We start from the raw sequence: 20,262 nt of genomic DNA, 5'->3' as shown, positions 1-20,262 counted from the left end.
GTGCTCTGCACTTCCTGTCAGCAGATGGGACCCTAGGGCTGAGTCAGAAGCACATGAGAGCACCCAGTTTCCTTCTACTGGCTCATTCCTGAGATTCCAGTAGAGCTGAGTGTAGGGACACTAGGCAAGGAAAATAGTGGAGTCTGAAGCATGGTGGTGTGAAAGGTGCTAGTCCAGACTCACACCAAGAAGCATGGGATAACAGTGAAAATGTCTCCCTTTATCTTAGCACCTCAGCCATCTGCTTCTGGGCTCCAGGCACCTTCTGCTGCCTTAATGCAAGTTGCATCTCTCGATTCCCACTCAGCTGTATCTGGAAATGCCCAGTCCTTTCAGGTAACGCTTTATAACCATATTAACTATATCCTATAATTTACTGTGGTTCTAGTCAGTCTCTTTTCTTCTTCCTGTACAATTCATACAGTAGCAGTTCCCAAAATGAGAGTTTGTAATTTTTTTCCCTTCCTTTGTCACCACTTTAGCATCTCTAAACAGGCAAAGGATTGCCCACGTTAGAGGGTCGTAGAGATTAAATGCAAGAACAGATAGAACTCCTAGTACAACGTAGTAAAGGTCCAATCAATGTTTGTTTCCTTTTCTTTTCACACATATCTAGTTGAAGGCTGTATATTCACATTCCTCTGTATTCTTTTCTACCAGAAGTTGGCAGGCTAACATTCTGCAGAATGTATTCAGCAGATTGGTATGGTTTAAAAGTGGAACCATGTGGAAAATGTAGCTGGACTCTGCTATCTAGTAAACTTTTCTTAAAGAAGGCTTTTTTCCTGTTACCGCAGAAGACAATGGCAGCAGCCTGTTTGCCAGGGGTAGTAGACTCTTTCTTCTGCCTCAGCAGACTTGGTGGATAAGACATATTGTCACTGATAGCAGGGGCTCACTTCTTGGTGATGCTTAATGGAGCTGCGGGAGTGATGGTAGGTAGGCCTTGCCTCATTAAGACGGGGAGTCTCAAAACTGGAAAAAGTCCCACTGTTGCCCTCTTTTTACCCACCCCTCCTCTCCTCCATGGAGAATTACTATCCTATAGACTAAGAATTTTTTTTAAATGGATGAATAGTTGTATCTATACCTGGAAATGAGCTAGACTTCCTTATTTCAAGGAAGAGTAACCATCCTCATTAAAATAAAAGCTGCTGTTTATTGAGCGCTTACCATCTCTCAGGCATATAACTTATCAGCTTTTCAGAGCTTTACCTATCTCACTTCATTTGGTCCACACAACAGCCCTATTATTACTATCTTCCTCTTACGGTTGACGTGGCCGAGGCTCAGAGGAACATGAGAGCTCTTGGTCTTGTGGATTAGCATCGGAATCTAGCAGGGAAGAGGCATCCTTGGAATCTGGCAGATATTTTTTGGAATCTCAGTGAGCATTTCTTTGAACTCAGTGCATACTAAGCAGAGTTTTATTAATCTAAAAACTTCTTAGACAATAGACCTGATAGTGGGGAATGAATCACCACTTAATTAAATCATCTCACCAAATGACTGGGTAGTGACCCAAGATATACTTTCTTCAGTTTCTGGGTAGGATCTTAGTGGCCAGTTTCTACTGGGTTACGTAGATAACTCTCCTGCTGCAGTCCTTACCCACTGCCAAACCCCGGTCTTATCCATCTCTAGCTTCAGTAAGTTTGAGTCTTCTCCCAGCTCATCCACTTTATTCCACCAAAGAAAAATGTGACCAAAAAAGAGAGACATGAATGTTTTATCAACCAGTGGTAATTCGTTTGTCAGCCCTATGCAGGTATGCAAGCCTACGCGTATCCGCAGGCATCTGCCGTCACCTCCCAGCTGCAGCCAGTTCGGCCTTTGTACCCAGCACCGCTCTCTCAGCCTCCTCATTTCCAAGGTAGGGAGTGATTCCCTCGGTTTCTCATCTCCCGCTCTTGATGCGCTTTCCCTCTTCTTGCTCCTCTTTCATTTTCACTCCAACAGCTCTCATTGTTTCTTCTCTTTTTTAACAGCTTTGTCGAGATATAATATGTGTTCCATACATTCATTCATTTTAAATGTACGATTCAAACGTTTTTGAGTAAATTTGCGGAGTTGTGCGTTTATCACTCCAATCCTATTTTAGAGCATTTCCATCATCCCCCAATATTTCCTTGTGTCCACATTCTGCGTTTTGTTCCTTGGATATTCTCCCCTGGCCCTTTTAATTCTTCTGTTAGGGTAGCTAGAGTTTAGAGAAAACAGTAAAAGAGCAAATCATTGGAAGAAATTGGGAGAAAGTTGAACACTATAGGTGTTTAATATCTGTAATGAAAGCTACTTTGTTATAATTTTTAAATTATGAAAATAAGAGACTTTTATAAAAATGTCAAGCAGTACAAAAAGGTATAAAGTGAAAAGTTACTGTTTTTCCCATCCAGTAAACACCTTGACCTTGGGAAACCATTGTTAACTGTTACTTTGGTAACTTTTCAGATACTTTGTACGTGTGTACAAGTGTGAGTGTCTAATGTGAAAAACCAAACCAGGATAGAGTGTAAACTGCGATGATGGAATCCTGCCTTGTTCTGCTGTTTGTCTTCTGCTTAGTAGTCAGCTTTGGTATTAGGACAGTGGTAGGAAGAAGCCAATATGTCCTGCAACACAATTTGTGGTTTTGAACTGGTCAGGATTTTCTGGATGCAGCCTTTGTTTCTCTGTCCTTCTCCATCTGGGAAGTGCTTTTTCATCCATCAAAATTATCATCTCCCTCTGTGAAGCCTTCCCTGACTATTCTCTGTCCCTCTTTCCCCTCTTCCCACAAACACAACTGTGTATGTGTGTCACCAAAGAGTTAATCATGTTTTTCTCTGTGCTACTTTTATACCTAGCGTATGGTCCATGTTTTTGCACTTAATACACTCTCTTGTAATGATTTGTTTACATGTCAGTCTCCCAACCAGACTGAGAGCTCACCAAGGGCAGAAGCCATGTTTTGTTTACTGCTGTATTCCTGGTACCTGGTACTTGGTACAATGCCTGGCATGCAGCTGGATGAACGGGAAGGCAATCTGAGCTGCACGTGCTGTCAGTGCAAAGTGGACATACTTGTGCCCTTGGACCAGATGTAGCTCTTGATGTGTTTTGCAGGAACACAGCTTAGTTGTTTAATTTGAAGCCCTTTTGCCTCTACTCTCCCCCATACATCTTCTCCTGACAGGGTGAAGTCTCCTGTAGTATTTCCTAGTGTATAGAAGTATGAATTTCTTTCTTTACTGGAAGAGCTACTGGCTTTTCTTCATACAGTTTCCTCTGCTCCAGTTTGATAAGTTTCTTTTTGGCTTATGTCTATTTAGGATCAGGTGATATGGCTTCATTTCTCATGACTGAAGCCCGGCAACATAACACTGAAATTCGAATGGCAGTCAGCAAAGTGGCTGATAAAATGGATCATCTCATGACTAAGGTGACTGAGTCAGGGCTGGGGCCATGTTGAAAGTGGGAATGTAAACAGGGAGCAGCCAGAGCTATAGGCAAACTCTTCTTTGGTTTCCTGTATTGGTAGTAGTTACAGGTTATTACCCTACAAGGTTAGTTATAATTATGTTGGGATCCAGTTAGTAGGAGAGAACTCTAACTTACAGTTATAGATTATCCCAGGAACTCATTAACCCCCTTAACAAAGGGGTCAAATCTTGGGTAAATTGTATTTCTTCATTTTATAATTTCTCACAAGGTCTTTCCGGTATCCCTTTTGTAGGTTGAAGAGTTGCAGAAACATAGTGCTGGTAATTCCATGCTTATTCCTAGCATGTCTGTTACAATGGAAACAAGCATGATTATGAGCAACATCCAGCGAATCATTCAGGTGAGAGTGATTGAGAACAGACCACTCAGGCTGAAGGTCTTAGCCATGTTGTCTTCCCAGAGGTACTGCCCTTTAACACCTCTACCCCAGAAATAGAGAGCCTCTGATAAATGCTACACTTGGGTTAGACAGTTCTGGAAAATCCATTATGGCTTAATTCCGTTCAAGTGACTTATCACTATACATTCTGAAGGAAACTTTGCTTTTTTGACCATACCTCAGAATTTCACTTCATTTTATAGCTATTTATATACTCAATCCATTGGACCTAGTGATTTGTATCCATGGTATAATCTGATGTGTTATTTTAACATATATGTAGACATAAATTCTAGTGTTTTGTCTCAAAATATGTTAACACAGTCACCTGTCAGTTCAAGTTGATTCTCTTCTATCTGTTGCTTTTCCCTCAAGACACTTAAATTGTACATCATATATTTTGAATTTAGGAAAATGAAAGATTGAAGCAAGAGCTCCTTGAAAAGAGCAATCGGATAGAAGAACAGAATGACAAGATTAGTGAATTAATTGAACGAAATCAGAGGTAATGACAGGTACGGGGCCTGGCTAGGATGGACCAAAGGGTTTATTGTGTGTATACCCAGCTTAAGTACACGTATTTGTTTAGGGCAGTATGTATGTATCTCTGCCATTTCTGTTTCCTGCCTGTCGTGTGAATTATTGCCTGTTTTCTGAGAGGCATTGTAGCAAAAGAAGCTCAGTAGGCTGTGATATAGGGCAGACGTGTGTTTGATACCTGCTCTGCCCCTCATTCATTTTGTGGCTCTGAGCATTTATTCCTGCTGGCCCTAGTTTCTTTATCTTTAAAACTGGTATTATTACTTACAGAACTCTGGTGTCAACTCTTCTCTCTTCTGTGTGAGCTAACTCTATTTTATTCACAGGAGCTCAGCCAAAACTTCACTGATCCCATATAAAACCTAAGCATTTTGTACTTTTTGTAGATACTTCTGAAGATTTGGTGGGGTGAGCAGGGAGAGTGAGTGGAACACATCACAACACAGCATTGCACTTAAAAAATCATTGTCCCGTATTTCTCTTCTCCACTGTCTCTTGTCTCCCACATGGCAGAGGTGGGGGATTGGCTTTCTCTTCTTCCCTCTTTCTTATAGCCTCCTTACTCCTGTCTCTTTCCTCCTCATTCTCATTATCACACACCCTTCATGTTCCTGTCCTCTCCATTATTCAGGGCAGTTCACCGCTGGCCCAGGTTCCTGCTACCAGCCCAATTTCCTTAGACCTCCATACTTGAGATCTAAGGAAAAGAAAATGCTTTCAGATTGCTTTTGATGAAGGTATAGAGTAGCAATGTTGTGAGGACAGAATGGGCATCGGATTGTGCCTGCCATATACTCTGTGCTTGATAAATAGTTTCTTTTTCCCTCTTTCTTTCACAGGTATGTTGAGCAGAGTAACCTGATGATGGAGAAGAGGAACAACTCACTTCAGACAGCCACAGAAAACACACAGGCAAGAGTATTGCATGCTGAACAAGAGAAGGTAAAGCAACCGGGGAGAGAAAAGCCCAGGTCAGGATGGGTAGAGCTAAGGAATGGTCCTGTGTACATATTCACCAGTCAACTTTCCAGCAGAATTTTTGCCATCACTGCAAAAGGAACTAGAAATCTCTCAACAAGTTTTCACGTATCTATCATCTACATTTCTGTTTTATAATACGCTTCACAGTAAGGTGACTCAAAATAATCACTGATCTCGGTAATTTGATTGGGTAAAAATTACACAGCTTATTAGAAGTGAAGTTTATTCTGTTGACAAAATTAACAGAAAATTTCCATTATGGCAGGTAACAGATACGTAGTTTCTTTTTAGTGGAATTTAAGATTGTTTAGTTTGCTCCTTCATCTGTGTCTGCCAAAGCATTTTAAAGTACTACTGTTTGACCTCAGTCCTTTCGAAATCAGGAATTTTGACCTGTTCCTGCAGTAGCAGTAAGGAAGACTCCAGTGGGTCTTGGGTTGGGATCTGCTGATTCTGAAGCTCGCTTCTCCTCCCCTTGCTCCAGTGATGCTGTTTATCCCAAATGGATTCCTTCTTGTTAGGGCTACCACTCCTCAGCTAGGAGATCCTGACTTTTTCATCTGCTGTCTTTCTTCCCAGAGGTTTAGAAATCGTTTACATTTTGTATTTGTATTTTCTTGAAAACATGAAAAGTTAAATACACTTTATAACTTGGGCATTTACTCACTTTCTCATATTCTGGTAATGAGGATTCCTTACTACGTCTTTTGCTAATCTTTGTTTTCTCTTAGCCATAGAATCCAAGCAAGTAATGTTTGACCTCTTATCCTCAGACGCCTTGTCCTGCACAGCCCTTTCCAATCCTGACCCTGTTCTGTTCCCATTACTTTATACATCTGTTGTTGATGCAGCTGACTTCTAATGCCTACATCAAGATCAGCAGTCTGTGACGTTGTTATCATTAGGTCAATGACAAGTACTGAAGTCACTTCACCACCCCCCAGCCACCAAATGCAGTTTTTACTATTTCTACTTTTATTTTTTCTCTTCCCTTTTCCTTTATTCCTTTTGTTTGTTTTTTCTTAAGGCCTATAAGGGGCTTCTAAATAGATTATTTGGCTTCACTGTTACTATTCAAGGCTAAAATGATTACTGTAACTTGTTCTAGATCAGTGGTCCCCAAACACTGGCTGCCTCAGACTCACTTGGGGAACTTGATTAAAACTAGATATTCTTAAATCCTGAATCTCCAAAGATTCTAATTTAGTATATCTAGCTGGGGCCTGAATCTGAACTTTTAAAAAGATCCTATAGATTCCAGATGTAGGAATTACTGCTCTTGTTGGGGATTTCTTTTGTCATAATCTCTGGAGGTGGCAGCAGTTTTTTTTTTTTTTTAATTTTAAATTTTAAGTTTTTTGAGATGGTGTCTCGGTCTGTTGCCCATGCTGGAGTGCAATAGGGCAAGCTCAGCTCACTGCAACCTCTGCCTCCCAGGTTCAGGCAATTCTCCTGCCTCAACCTCCCGAGTAGCTGGGATTACAGGTGCATGCCACCACGCCCGGCTAATTTTTGTATTTTTAGTAGAGACAGGGTTTCACCACATTGATCAGGCTGGTCTTGAACTCCTGACCTCGTGATCTGCCTGCCTTGGCCAGTGGCAGCATTTTTAAGATATTCAGCATGTGATTCTCATGTTGAGAAGCACTGTTTTATGTGTGTGTGTTCCAATAAAACTTTATTTACAAAAATAATAGGTCAGTTTGGCTTATAGGTCATAGTTTGCCAGCCCCTGAATTAGCCCATTAATCTACCCAAATGCTTTCATGTTGATAAACCCTAGAGATGTCTGATGCCATGCATTGATCCCAGTCGATGCTCTATTTATAATAGCAAAAACAGAAGTAATAACAACAATAGTAATCACAGCTAATATCTGCCACAATCCACTGTGTTATAGTTACCATGCTTCACACAAATTTTTGAGGAAATCTCTTGATGCATATGCCTGGGATACCCAGTACCATATGCTTCACTGATCATCTTTATTTCAGTGAAACTTTTTGAGCCTTGACTCTCCCTTCCTTTTCTTTTCTTTTTGATCCATTTCTCACATAACAGTTTTCCTGGTGATCTCTCCTTTTAAAGGGATATGGGCAAGGCCCTTTCATCCCTGGAAGCAATTTTCTGCCTTTAGGCACAGCTCAGAAGGGTATGGTTAACTGTTCAATGAATATTTGGTAAATGAAATTGTTTTTCTCTATGATATAATAGTACCACAAAAAGTCATGGAATAATGGCTAAAAAGGGAAGATCTATTAGAGGACACCTTTTTAGTTTAACTTTTTATTTTACAGAGACAAAGTGAGGGTCAGAGAATGAAAGGGTAAAAGACCTCCCTAGGACTCCCACTTTCATTCAGCTATATTCCTTTTCCTACGTAAAATTACCATCTCTCTTGAGTAGTATTTTCTTGCTCTTACCTTGCATGCTTTTTTACTGGTTTTCTGAACTCTTGGTTCTTCCTATCATTGCTTTCTTTTTCTCACTCTCCATGTCAACAGTAGAATTTGATCCAGGGTAGGAATCAGGAAGCCATCCCATCTAGTGTGTAGATTTTTGTGTGTGTTTTCCCTTCTCACTTGATTATACCATGATCTTTAAAAAAATTATAAATACACACACACACACACACACACACAAATATATGTGTGTGTGTATATATATATATATATATATATACATATATATATATACACACACTTTTTCTTTCAGATTACAAAAGTTGCATCTGTTCATTCTGGAAAATTTAGAAATATAGATAAGCAAACATAAAATATAAATCCTTCCACTCAAAAATAATGATTGTTAATGTCTTATTCATTCACTTACTGTTTTCTGTGTACATGTGCATTTGGGTGACAGCATTAATTTTTATGCTTCTGATAGGCCTTTCTAGCTAGGGCCTGAAATAAAAAGAGCTTTGGGGTGATTTTCTACTCTGTTTAGCCTTTAGTAAGAGAGTGACCCTCCATTTCGTTGGCACGACTTTGGAATTTGTCCCTTCCAGTGTTTTAGCTGCTGCAAGTCCTTTTGAGAGAGGTGCTTGTTCTGGTATTAGTGAACTCTCTGAGCTACAAATAGAAGCAAAGCTGTCTGAGCTCTGAGTTTTTTGTTTTCATTAGGACATTGGAAGCAGGACAATGAGTAGATGAAAGCCGCTCCTATATCTGGAAGTTCTAGATTTCATTGACATCTGTGTTTAACAGGTGAAAACCTAAGGCTACTGAGTAGCAAAAATAAATATCTTAAAGCTTAGTCTCGGCCGGGCGTGGTGGCTCACCCCTGTAATCCCAGCACTTTGGAAGGCCGAGGCAGGCAGATCACAAGGTCAAGAGATCAAGACCATCCTGGTTAACATGGTGAAACCCCATCTCTACTAAAAATACGAAAATTAGCTGGGCGTGGTGGTGTGTGCCTGTAATCGCAGCTATTCAGGATGCCGAGGCAGGAGAATCGCTTGAACCTGGGAGGCAGAGGTTGCAGTGACCCGAGATTGCACTACTGCACTCTACCCTGGGCGACAGAGTGAGACTCACTCTGGAAAAAAAAAAAAAAGCTTAGATTAAAGAACACATATACTTTCAGATACTCATTTATAGCCTATTTATTTATTTTTTAAAGTGAAAGCAAGCTTATTAAGTAAAGGAATAAAAGAATGGCTACTCCATAGGCAGAGCAGCAGCATGTTATTTTTATTTTATGTATAAATTTATTTTCTTTTATTTTTCTTCTTTTGAGATGGAGTCTTGCTCTGTTGCCCAAGCTGGAGTACAGTGGTGCAATCTTGGCTCACTGCAACCTCTGCCTCCTGGGTTCAAGTGATTCGCCTGCCTCAGCCTCCCGAGTAGCTGGGGTTACAGGTTCCTGCCACCACACCTAGCTAATTTTTGTATTTTTAGTAGAGACGGGATTTCACCGTGTTGGCCAGGCTGGTATCGAACTCCTGACCTGTGATCTGCCTGCCTCAGCCTCCCAAAGTGCTGGGATTACAGGGGTGAGCCAACATGCCCAGCCTTTATTTTCTTCTTTAGGAGAAGATTTTAAATGCAATCTATTAAACAAATGACTTTGGAATAAGTCAAGGAATACATATATTTGAAACAAGTAGGCACAGTGAACACAATAAGAAGAGACAAATGATAATAAGGAAATAGACAGCTGTAAAAATGTATGTAAAGAATAATAGAGCCGGGCATAGTAGCTTGCACCTGTAGTCCCAGCTACTCCAGAGGCTGGGGTGGGAGCATTGCTTGAGCCCAGGAGTTCAAGGCTGTAATGAGCTATGAGTCATCCAGCCTAGATGACTGAGCGAGACCCCCATCTCTAAAAAAAGAAAAAAAAAAATTTAAGTGTACTAGTATAGGTATAATAGCATAGGAGTTGTAATAGTAGTAGCAGTTTAATAGCGTAAGAGCGATGTCCCACTCCCTTAATTTGAATTTGGTTTAATGCAGGTTGAAGGCAGCCATAACTCCCTGTTTACTAGTTCAGTCTGCAGAGAGTTATGTGAGGTTGGTTCATCACTTGCATGGAGAGCACCTGTGTTTAAAGTGATGTCATACTTTGTTATTATTCAGGCCAAGGTGACAGAGGAGTTAGCAGCGGCCACTGCACAGGTCTCTCATCTGCAGCTGAAAATGACTGCTCACCAAAAAAAGGAAACAGAGCTGCAGATGCAGCTGACGGAAAACTGGAAGGAAACGGATCTTCTCAGGGGCCAGCTCACCAAAGTGCAGGCAAAGCTCTCAGGTATGTGCTAGGTGGGGGATGCTGGGATTGTTGTTGCCATTTAAACTCAAGGAATTAAGCTGTTTTCTTCCTCTAGATCTTTTTGGCACAATGCTCATGAAGTTTTTGGAGGACTGAGCCAAAAATTAAAGGAGACTGGTATAAAACCTACGTGATTGTTTTACAGAAGGGACAACAAAAGAACTGACTAATTATTTGGAATGGATCAGTGCCACAGTTCCCTTCTGTTTGGGGAGGCATTGGCTTCAAAATCTTTGGTACTTATGATTGGCTTTAAATGCCCGGAAGAGTTAATGTGTTGTTCTAACTCATGACTCAGTGGAAGTTTAAAAAACAGATGCTTCCTAGTGTGGTTTCTTCTTTCCTAGAGGATGGATTGCAACTCTTCAGCCTGGCACTCAAGGCTCTTCCTGCTTGGCTTGTCTCCCATTATATTGTCCAGTTCATCCTGGCTCTGACCATACCAGCAAGCCTGCTGGCTGCTCTTCAGCTCATTCTGTAGTTCTTGTCTTGCTTCTTATCCGTGCTATCCTCTGGATTTGACATGTCCACCATTACCAATATTTGCCTTCAATCCTCTTCAAAATCTGCTTCTTTCAGAAGCTTTCCTAGTTTTCTCTAGGGCATTTTATCTCTTAAAAAAAAAAATCCTTTATCTGTTAGTGCATTGTTATAACCCTTATCACTCTTTGATAAGCATGGTGTTTTGCTCATCTTTGCAAAGTCCTCTCCTTCATGTTAGTGTTAGTTCAGTGTCTGGCAAGACACGGTGATTGGATAAAAGATTTGTGAAGACCACACATTGATGTATAGAAACAAATATGGAGGGCAGAGATGGGATCAGTGGGCAAGGAGTAGCCGGAGCAACAGCAGAGTTGGGTGGAAGCAAAGTTCATTTGCCTAATAGAGAACTGAAAAATGGTATCAGTTGGTAAGGTGCTACCTTGAAGATACATCCCTTCCCTTTTATTTTTAAAAAAACTTTTTATATTTTTTAGAGACAGGAGTCTCACTATATTGACCAGGCTGGTCATGAATTCTTGATCTCAAGCCATCCTCCCTCCCTTATCTCCCAAAGTGTCGGGATTACAGGCATGAGCCACTGCTCCTAGCCCATCCCTTCCCTTTTAGAGCATGACTGGTCCCACATGAGGCAAACATGTTAGACAGTCTTAGATTTGAATGTTGTACAGATGTCTCATTTCTGCTTTTGTGGTACCTTATGACAATTACCTCAAGAGCTGTGAGAGTCTCAAAAGTTTCTCAAACAAATAAATTGTATTTATTTCAAAGAGCTTTATTTGAGAAGGGATGTTTTGAAAGCAAATTCTTGGTAGAATGTCCCAGCTACCAAGAAAGTTGAGAATATCTTACTCAAACAGTGGGAAAGAACCTGAACTAACACTAAGCAATGATCAGTCCAATGTGTTAAGACAGGGACCACAATGGAATTGTGGGAGTGTTCTGTTTCAAAGGTCATTTCTGACTGCTGGGAACATTTCTTTTCAATTTTGTATGTGGAGGAGGTGACATGTACACAGAGATTATTTTCTATGCGATAAATATGGGTTGATGGGGGAGTCAGCTGACAACTTGATAAACTTTATTGCTGGTTAGTGAGGTGATGTTGAAAGTGGGTAGAGGCTACTTGTGTGGTAGGATTGGGAAGTCAAAGTGTGCAGCTTTTAAAGAGCCAGTGGGGCCAGGCGCAGGGGCTCACGCCTATAATCCTGTCACTCTGGGAGGCTGAGGCAGGAGGACTGCTTGAGCCAAGGAGGTGGAGGCTATAGTGAGCTATGAGCATACCACTGCACTCCAGCCTGTGATGGAGCAAGACTCCATCTCCAAAAAATAATTTTAAAAAAGAACTGCTGGGATAACACATAGCCCACTGTGGCTCTGATTCTGTAGCCAAGTCTCTGCTCCTGTATCCCAGAGCTCCAAGAAACCTCTGAGCAAGCACAGTCCAAATTCAGAAGTGAAAAGCAGAGCCGGAAACAACTGGAATTAAAGGTGACATCCCTGGAGGAGGAACTGACCGACCTTCGAGCTGAGAAGGAGTCCTTGGAAAAGGTAAGTTCTACAACCCATTTGGCCAGAATTAGCTGTTTAGTAAACATTTTTATTTTTCTTTTAAAAATTGCAATAAGTATATGCTTATTGTAACAAATATAAATAATACAGAGAACTGTAAAATTAAGTTTTTCCCCTCTTTAATCTCATACACTGGAGATGACAATTATGAAGTATATGATCCTTCCAGATTGTTTTCTGTATGTATAAAACATACATGCACACTCCTTCACACATACATGTATGTATACTAACATTTTTTTATAATAATGGCATCGCATTTAATGCTTTCTAGAAAAATATTGTGGACTCATACTACATAAGAAGATCTTTCTCACTCATATTTAACTGCTGCATAATAGCCCACTGTGAGGCTGTACCATAATCTATTTAATTATTCACCTATCAATGGATATTGATGTTTTTAATTTTTCATTATTTCAAGCATTGCAGCTATAGACATCCTCATATTATATAATTCTCAAATGCTCAAATTTGTTTGAGCATTCCTATATGATGGATTGCATGATCATGGGATCAGAGGGAAGGCTACACGTTTGAATTTTTATAAATATTATCAGATTGTCCTCAAAGATAATTTTTGTCAATATTACCAGATTATCCTCAAAGAATAGCACTTACACTTTCAGCACTATGTGAGTGAGCCCGTTTGCCACATTCTTCCCCACTCTACATGCATCACTTTTTCTGATCTTTATTAGTCTGACAGGTAAAATATGTTATCTTGTTTTAACATGTCTTTTTATGAGTAGTAAAGCTTTCATATATTTAATACCTGTTTGTATTTCTTATGTAAATCTCTTTTTAGTGTCATTTATCCTCTTTCCTATTATTAGTTTGATTTGTAAACCCTATTAAGGCCGTCAGTCCTTTGTCAGTTATAGATGTTGCAAGTATTTTTCTAGTTTGCTCTCTTTTAACATTATTTGTAGTATCTTTTGTTGGTTAAAATTTTGATATCAGGAAATACTAAGTGAACAAAGTGAGAACATTTCTGTCTTTTCGTGTGTTTTAGAATAGTTTAAATGTGAAAAGAATAAACTGCTCCTGAGGCGTCAGTGAATTTCATTAGTACGGCTGTTTTGGCCAAGTGCCTTTTAAGAGGGTAAATCTTGGTCTGCAATTACATTTTTTTTCTAGGATTTTTTTCCACTTTATTTATTTAATAGTTTTCATTTTTAAAATTTTTTTCATTAAAATTTTTTTTTTTTTTTTTTTTTTTTTTTAGTAGAGATGGTGTTTCACCATGTTGACCAGGCTGGTCTTGGAACTCCTGATCTCAGGTGATCCACCCACCTCGGTCTACCAAAATGCTGGGATTACGGACATGAGACACTGTGCCTGACCTATTTATTTATTTTTAACCAATTTCTTCTAACCTCTTAGCTGTTTTCAGTTTTTCATTATGATAGATACTACTACAGTGACTATTCTTGTAACATATTCTTTATGACTATGACTTATTGAATCCTTAATTACAGGGGTTTTTGAATATGTATGGTTTTTTTTTTTTGAGACGGAGTTTCACTCTTGTTACCCAGGCTGGAGAGCAATGGCGTGATCTCGGCTCACCGCAACCTCTACCTCCTGGGTTCAGCCTCCTGAGTAGCTGGGATTACAGGCATGCGCCACCATGCCCAGCTAATTTTTTTGTATTTTTAGTAGAGACGGGGTTTCACCATGTTGACCAGGATGGTCTCGATCTCCTGACGTCGTGATCCACCCGCCTTGTCCTCCCAAAGTGCTGGGATTACAGGCTTGAGCCACCGTGCCTGGCCATTGAATATGTATGTTTTTAAAGGTTTTTCATGGGATTACTATCCAAAGAGGGTATATCCATTTATTTTCTTACTATCAGGGTATGAGAATGTCTGATTTCCTGTACCCTCATTAAAGTTAGGATGTTCCCTATCTTTTTTTTTTTTTTTTTTTTTTGAGACAGAGTTTTGCTTTGTCGCCAGGTGCCAGACTGGAGTGCAGTGGCACAATCTCAGCTCACTGCAATCTCTGCCTCCTGGGTTCAAGCAATTCTCCTGCCTCAGCCTCCTGAGTAGCTGGGACTGCAGGCACACGCCACCACAACCAGCTAATTTTTGTATTTTTTAGTAGAGATGGGGTTTCACCATGTTGGCCAGGATGCAGGATGGTCTTGATCCCTTGACCTCGTAATCCACACTTCTTGGCCTCCCAAAGTGCTGGGATTACAGGTGTGAGCCACCGTGCCTGGCCGATGTTCCCTGTTTCTTAATAGAGGAGTAGATAAAGCTCTTCTTGTTTTCCTTCTGCTGTCACCATTTTCCTAGTCTAGTAGCCAAGAATGTTAAATATTTAGGGAAAAATTAAACTAAAAAATGAGTTTCCAGAAATGGAGTAAGGACCCCACAAGGTAAACTGCCACTGCCATCATCCCTTTTTATTCTCTGTTAACAAGCTAGAGCTGATGATGGTTCTCTTGTTCCTAAGAACCTCTCAGAAAGGAAAAAGAAGTCAGCTCAAGAACGTTGTCAGGCTGAGGAGGAGATAGATGAGATTCGCAAGTCATACCAGGAGGAATTGGACAAACTTCGACAGCTCTTGAAAAAGACTCGAGTGTCCACAGACCAAGCAGCTGCAGAGCAGGTAATGGGAAACTGAAGCACTTTGGAAATATAGGGAAGGTATGAAGAACTCAGAGAGAAAAGCTTCTAGTTCTTCCTTACTCTTCCGATGACATTTTTCATAGTTGATACTCTCACTTTGGAGAAAGGTAGAAAAAGTAATTAGATATATGCAGGAGAGCCAGGAATCAAATGGAGAATCTTCTTTCCTTTTTTTAAAAGCTTAGTTAATGTTTAATTACCTAAGTAAAAATGAAAAATAGTTTCCTTATAAAAAATTTGAAACAGGATAAGGCCAAAGCTATTAACCGTCAAACATCATCCTTCAGGCACATTATCATCCTTGAAAAGAAGGGGTTTATTTAGGTCATCAGGAAGGGAACAGGGATAATGGCAGAACGTAGCTGGATTTCTAGTCTGTGCAACAGCAACCTTGCTCATTTTAAGTTTAAAATTAATATGTATATATTTGTTTAATTAGCGTGCATTGGTGCCGTCAATTTGACCACCTCTGGGAATTTTGGTGAAAAAAAGTTTCTGAACCTATAAGGTTTAGGGTTCAGACCCTGAAAAGCTATGATCACATGGCCTTGCCCTCCAGGGACCTATCTAGATAGGTACACCTTTGTCTGCTGGGAGTACCTTTTGGAGTCCTGACAACCAGTGACATCTTAAGAAGTACATTTACTTTAAAAGTCATGAGAGTCTTTTAAACAGTTTCCCAGTTAACTCTGGGCTGTTAGCTTATTCTTTAGCTTTTTGAAAGATGGGCTTCCTTAGGTGCCAATGGAATACTACTCCCCTGCCCCCAAAGATGATATGGTCATTACTTTCTCTTGGCAGCTGTCTTTAGTACAGGCTGAACTACAGACACAGTGGGCAGCAAAATGTGAACAGCTGTTGGCCTCCGCCAAGGATGAGCACCTGCAGCAGTACCAGGAGGTGTGCGCGCAGAGAGATGCCCAGCAGCAGAAGCTGCTACAACTTCAGGAAAAGGTACGTGTTTTTCCTGAGCCAGACAGTTGAGGCAGCTCAGTGCATTTGAGGCAAGCAGGCTGTTTGAGTCCTGCCGATCCTTCTGAGCCTGAGAGTTATTAATGGCTGGAAGACAAAACCACACTTACTGCACTTGTTGAGTTTGTCAGTTATCTTTCTGATACTTATTTGGGGTGATACGTCAGTGACTGGAAAAAGAGAAGAAACAGCACTGGTGTTCTGGAACACGTTTCCTATTATTATTGGATCCTTCATTTGTTAAGCAAATACTGATTGAGTGTCAGTTGTGTTCCATCTACTGTGTTAAAGTGCATACAAGGAACTGTTCCCTCACATATCTCATAGTTAAGAAAGGGAGACAAACAAAGATAGGCATTAAGTGCTGTGGGGTCCAGAAGAGGAAGTACCCAGGAGAGCTGGGAAGGTTTCCCACAGGAGGTGACATTTGAGCAGAGCCAAGAAGGACAAATAGCTTTGGTAAGGCAGCAAAGGAGGCAGAACATCCTGGGCAAAGGCCCTGAGATAGGATGGAGGCTGGGGTGTGGTGGGATCATCAGGCCTAAAAAAGAAAGATGGGACATGGCTTAGGGTCATGGTATGAAAGTCCCGTATTTGTGGTCAGTTTCTTTCCTTAAGGTGTCCAGTTGAAAACTTTTGGCTCAGAGATCTTGGAGCAAATCTTGCAGATGAATGGGTTACTATTAATGCTGAATGTTTATGTTTAAATGACTGGAGTTATTACCTACCTTCCTGCCCCTTTTACATTATATTTTTGACCTGATTAGGAACAAGGCAAGCGACCTTGGGAAAGAGAAAGTGAAGTTTTGAGTTGAATTCGAGTGATAAGGAGTTAGGATTCTCTGAGGCAGAGACTCTTAGGTGGGGGCGCTGAGGCAGTGGACAACAGCAGACCTAGGTGAAGTTAAGACTTGATGCTTAGGGTGCTTCTGCTCCCCATTGGGTTTTCTGATCTTCACCTGGTAATCCAGGTTCCTGAGGCCACAGCCACGGTCTGTTTGTTTTGCAGTGTTTAGCCCTCCAGGCCCAAATCACAGCTCTCACTGAGCAAAATGAACAGCACATCAAGAAACTAGAGAAGAACAAGTCACAGATGCCTGGGGTTGAAGCTGCTGCATCTGACCCCTCAGAGAAGGTGAGCTGGTATTTCAAAGGAGAAGGAAGCCATACCATAGCAAGCATTCAGAAAGAATGTGGCCAGTATGTTGTGTTAGTAGCTCTAACTTTAGTCATGTTTTACTTGTCTGATGACTTTAAAATGAACCAGATTTTCTTCTTGAGTTTAAGGAGCTTACAGTCTAGTGGGGAAAACAAACAAAATACTTACATGTTATATATTAAGTTGCAGACCCAAAAGAACCTATCTTTCGGAGGTTTTGGCAGGTATAGGAAGGGTCTCCAAACCACAGGAGAGGAACGGGGCTTGGGGAGTGTGCCCAGCATTCACTGGCCTCTGACCCTTAGAGCCTATGGCAGCTCCTAGTGGTGCTCACAGTGGGAGGGGGACTTCAAGAAATGGGCTTTAAGCAGTCTTGGGCACACAGAGCACAGCTTGCCTGCCATTGATAGGTAACTCTTATGGCTAGCCCTTCTGTCAAAGTGCCGCTCATTATTTAATATTCTCTCCACAGTGACAACCTTCAGTGTCTCTGCTTATGACCAGCGGTATTCTAGTGTAGCGATCTAAGATGGCTTCATTTTGGCCTTCTCTGGAATTTAATGCATCCTTTAGTGACTTGATTTTGGCAGCATGTGTTTTGATGCTCACACAGGTCAAGAAGATCATGAACCAGGTGTTCCAGTCCTTACGGACAGAGTTTGAGCTGGAGGAATCTTACAATGGCAGGACCATTCTGGGAACCATCATGAATACTATCAAGGTACAGCCAGCCAGCTGTCAATTGTTTCATCAGAATGAGCATTATGTTGCTTAAGTGTCTTCTAACGGATCACTAATAAAAAATTGTTCAAGGATGGCACAGTGGCTCATGCTTGTAATCCCAGCACTTTGGGAGGCTAAGGTGGGAGGACTGCTTGAGACCAGGAGTTCAAGACCAGCTTGAGCAACATAATGAGACTTTGTCTCGACTAAAAATAAAAATTTAAAAATTAGCTGGGTTGGCATGTGCTTGCAGTCCCAGCTCACTTAGGAGGCTGAGGCAGGAGGATCACTTGAACCCATGAGTTCAAGACTGCAGTGAGCCATGATTGCCCCCGACTGCCCTCCAGGCCGGAGCGAGAGCCTGTCTCCAAAGGCAAAAAAAATTATTCAGGACTGTTCTTCAGTAATTAGGATGCCTGGAGTGACTTGACAGATATGGTCAGCCTCTTTTAACAGGAAAGAAGCAAAAGTCATTTATACAGTAGCGTTAAAAGAATTAGGAGTGGGTACTGTGTTCCTTTTAGTGACCGTCTCCTCTTTGGCTTCTGAACAGATGGTGACTCTTCAGCTGTTAAACCAACAGGAGCGAGAGAAGGAAGAGAGCAGCAGTGAAGAAGAAGAAAAAGCAGAAGAGCAGCCACGGAGACCTTCCCAGCAGCAGTCAGCCTCAGCCAGTTCTAGGCAGCCTGGAGCACCCCTGAACAGGGAGAGGCCAGAGTCCCCCATGGTGCCTTTAGAGCAGGTGGTGGAGGAAGCTGTCGCGTTGTCTCCTCAGGCCCTCACCACTTCCCAGGATGATGTACACAGAAGGAAAGGGGACTCAGAAGCAGAGGCACTCTCAGAGATAAAAGATGGTTCCCTTCCACCGGAATGGCCTTGCATCCCATCCCACAGAGTTCCAGGGCCCCCAACGTCAATTCCACCTGAGCCCCCAGGCCCTGTAACCATGGACTTTGAGTGTGAGGAGACACTTGCTGCCAGCCCGATGGCAGCTAAGCCCGACAGCCCATCCGGAAAGGTCTGTGTCAGGGAAGTAGCACCAGAGGGCCCACTACAAGAAAGCTCCACAAGACTGTCCTTGACTTCAGACCCCAAGAAGGGGGACCCACTGGCCCTAGGGTCTGAAAGCCTAGGAGACCCTCAGCCTCCAGAGCTCAAGAAAGATGATGGTGTCACTAGCTCCGCCGGTCCCCCTGAGGAGCTGTCAAGCACAGAGGCAGGTTCCACAGTTGCAGGAGCAGCCCTCAGACCCAGCCATCATTCCCAGCGTTCCAGGTATGTTCCTCTGAGCACTGCTTCAGGGACAGGGTGACTATCGGTGGTGAGTGTCTCTGTTTTTTCCAGAGTCTCTGTTCATCCCTCAGAGACTAATTTACTCATGTATTCATTTATTCGTTGATGTATTAATTCAACAACACCTACCATGTACAAGGCTCTGTGGTAGGCACTGGATAGTGTGGTAGGCAAGGCAGGTTTGGTTCTTGAGTTTAAGGAGCTGACAGTCAGGTGGAGAAAACAAATACTTATATATTGTAAAAATATGGTAAGTGCTTTTAAAAAAGAAACAGGGTGTTATTCTAAAGGAGTTGTTCCACTTTTGATAGGGTGGCTCGGGAAGGATTCTGAGAAGGTAAAATTGAAAAGATCGCTCTGGCTGTAGGTTCTGGAGGGGGCCCAACCACACTAGGAGGCCACTGTAGGGTGTGGGAAGAGATAGTGGCAGCGGAGGTGGGAGGAATTCCTGAGCAGCCACCAACACTGTTGAATTCTTACCCAAGGGCCTGTGACCCTTATAGGTGGTGGGTACTGCGACCTGGAGCAGGAACAACAACATTGTCTATGATTTGATTTTCCTTCAGTCTCTCTGGGGATGAAGAGGATGAACTTTTTAAAGGGGCAACTCTGAAAGCTGTAAGGCCCAAAGCACAGCCTGAGGAGGAGGATGAAGACGAGGTGGTAAGGAAATCCCAGGCACTGCCAAGTCCTCACACAGCCTCCTGGGGGCTCTTCCCCACGGGCTCTGAGAAGAGGAATGGAGTCTGTTGGTGGCCCACTCCCTGGACTCTGTGTGCAGGGCCCTGTGGGAGCAGGCTTAGGGCTGGGCTGGGAGGGCACAGCTCTGTAAGCAGAGTGGGGACGGTCACATACTGCTTTACTTTTGAGAAAGAATCATAGTCTCTGTCCATGCAGGAATTTTTCCTGAGAGGAGGAAAGTTGGGCTGCCTAGTCCTGCATTGGAATGCTGAAGCCTTAGGCTTCCCCAAATCTGTTAGGATATTGTTTATATTTTAGAATTGGAAAGGACTTTGAAGATCATCTTGGCTGGCATCCTTATTCATAGATAAAGAACCTGAGGCTCAAAAGGATGATTTACCCAAAGCTATGGAGTGAGTTAGCGGCAAAGCTAGGACTAACCCCCAGGCTCCTATAAAGACCACCTGTTCCTGAGCATTTTCCACTTACTCAGCCTGCTTTCCTGCTGCCTGTTTTGTCATCACAATATCGCTGGGCACAAAATGGGTTCAGTACTAACAGCATAG

The 20,262-nt window shown here is 42.0% G+C and overlaps 1 protein-coding gene across 2 annotated transcripts in view; it reads left to right on the top strand.

The window, feature by feature from the left end:
- FKBP15 (FKBP prolyl isomerase family member 15) overlaps positions 1-20,262 on the top strand; it is a 57,006-nt gene that overhangs the window by 33,991 nt on the left and 2,753 nt on the right. The window contains exons 14-27 of one of the 2 annotated variants that reach the window (XM_074395187.1): positions 230-336; positions 1,759-1,873; positions 3,312-3,421; positions 3,716-3,823; positions 4,273-4,367; positions 5,242-5,314; positions 9,964-10,135; positions 12,072-12,208; positions 14,693-14,848; positions 15,670-15,822; positions 16,850-16,975; positions 17,613-17,720; positions 18,276-18,997; positions 19,582-19,678. In XM_074395187.1, coding sequence (XP_074251288.1) covers positions 230-336; positions 1,759-1,873; positions 3,312-3,421; positions 3,716-3,823; positions 4,273-4,367; positions 5,242-5,314; positions 9,964-10,135; positions 12,072-12,208; positions 14,693-14,848; positions 15,670-15,822; positions 16,850-16,975; positions 17,613-17,720; positions 18,276-18,997; positions 19,582-19,678 — 2,279 coding nt within the window. Of the gene's footprint in view, positions 1-229; positions 337-1,758; positions 1,874-3,311; positions 3,422-3,715; positions 3,824-4,272; positions 4,368-5,241; positions 5,345-9,963; positions 10,136-12,071; positions 12,209-14,692; positions 14,849-15,669; positions 15,823-16,849; positions 16,976-17,612; positions 17,721-18,275; positions 18,998-19,581; positions 19,679-20,262 lie in introns of both variants that reach the window. The other variant, XM_003925218.4, reaches the window with a different exon arrangement.

The sequence above is a fragment of the Saimiri boliviensis genome, chromosome 2 (genome assembly GCF_048565385.1).
Source record: "Saimiri boliviensis isolate mSaiBol1 chromosome 2, mSaiBol1.pri, whole genome shotgun sequence".
NCBI classification, from domain to species: Eukaryota; Metazoa; Chordata; class Mammalia; order Primates; family Cebidae; genus Saimiri; species Saimiri boliviensis.
This window is presented reverse-complemented; position numbering and strand designations above follow the sequence as displayed.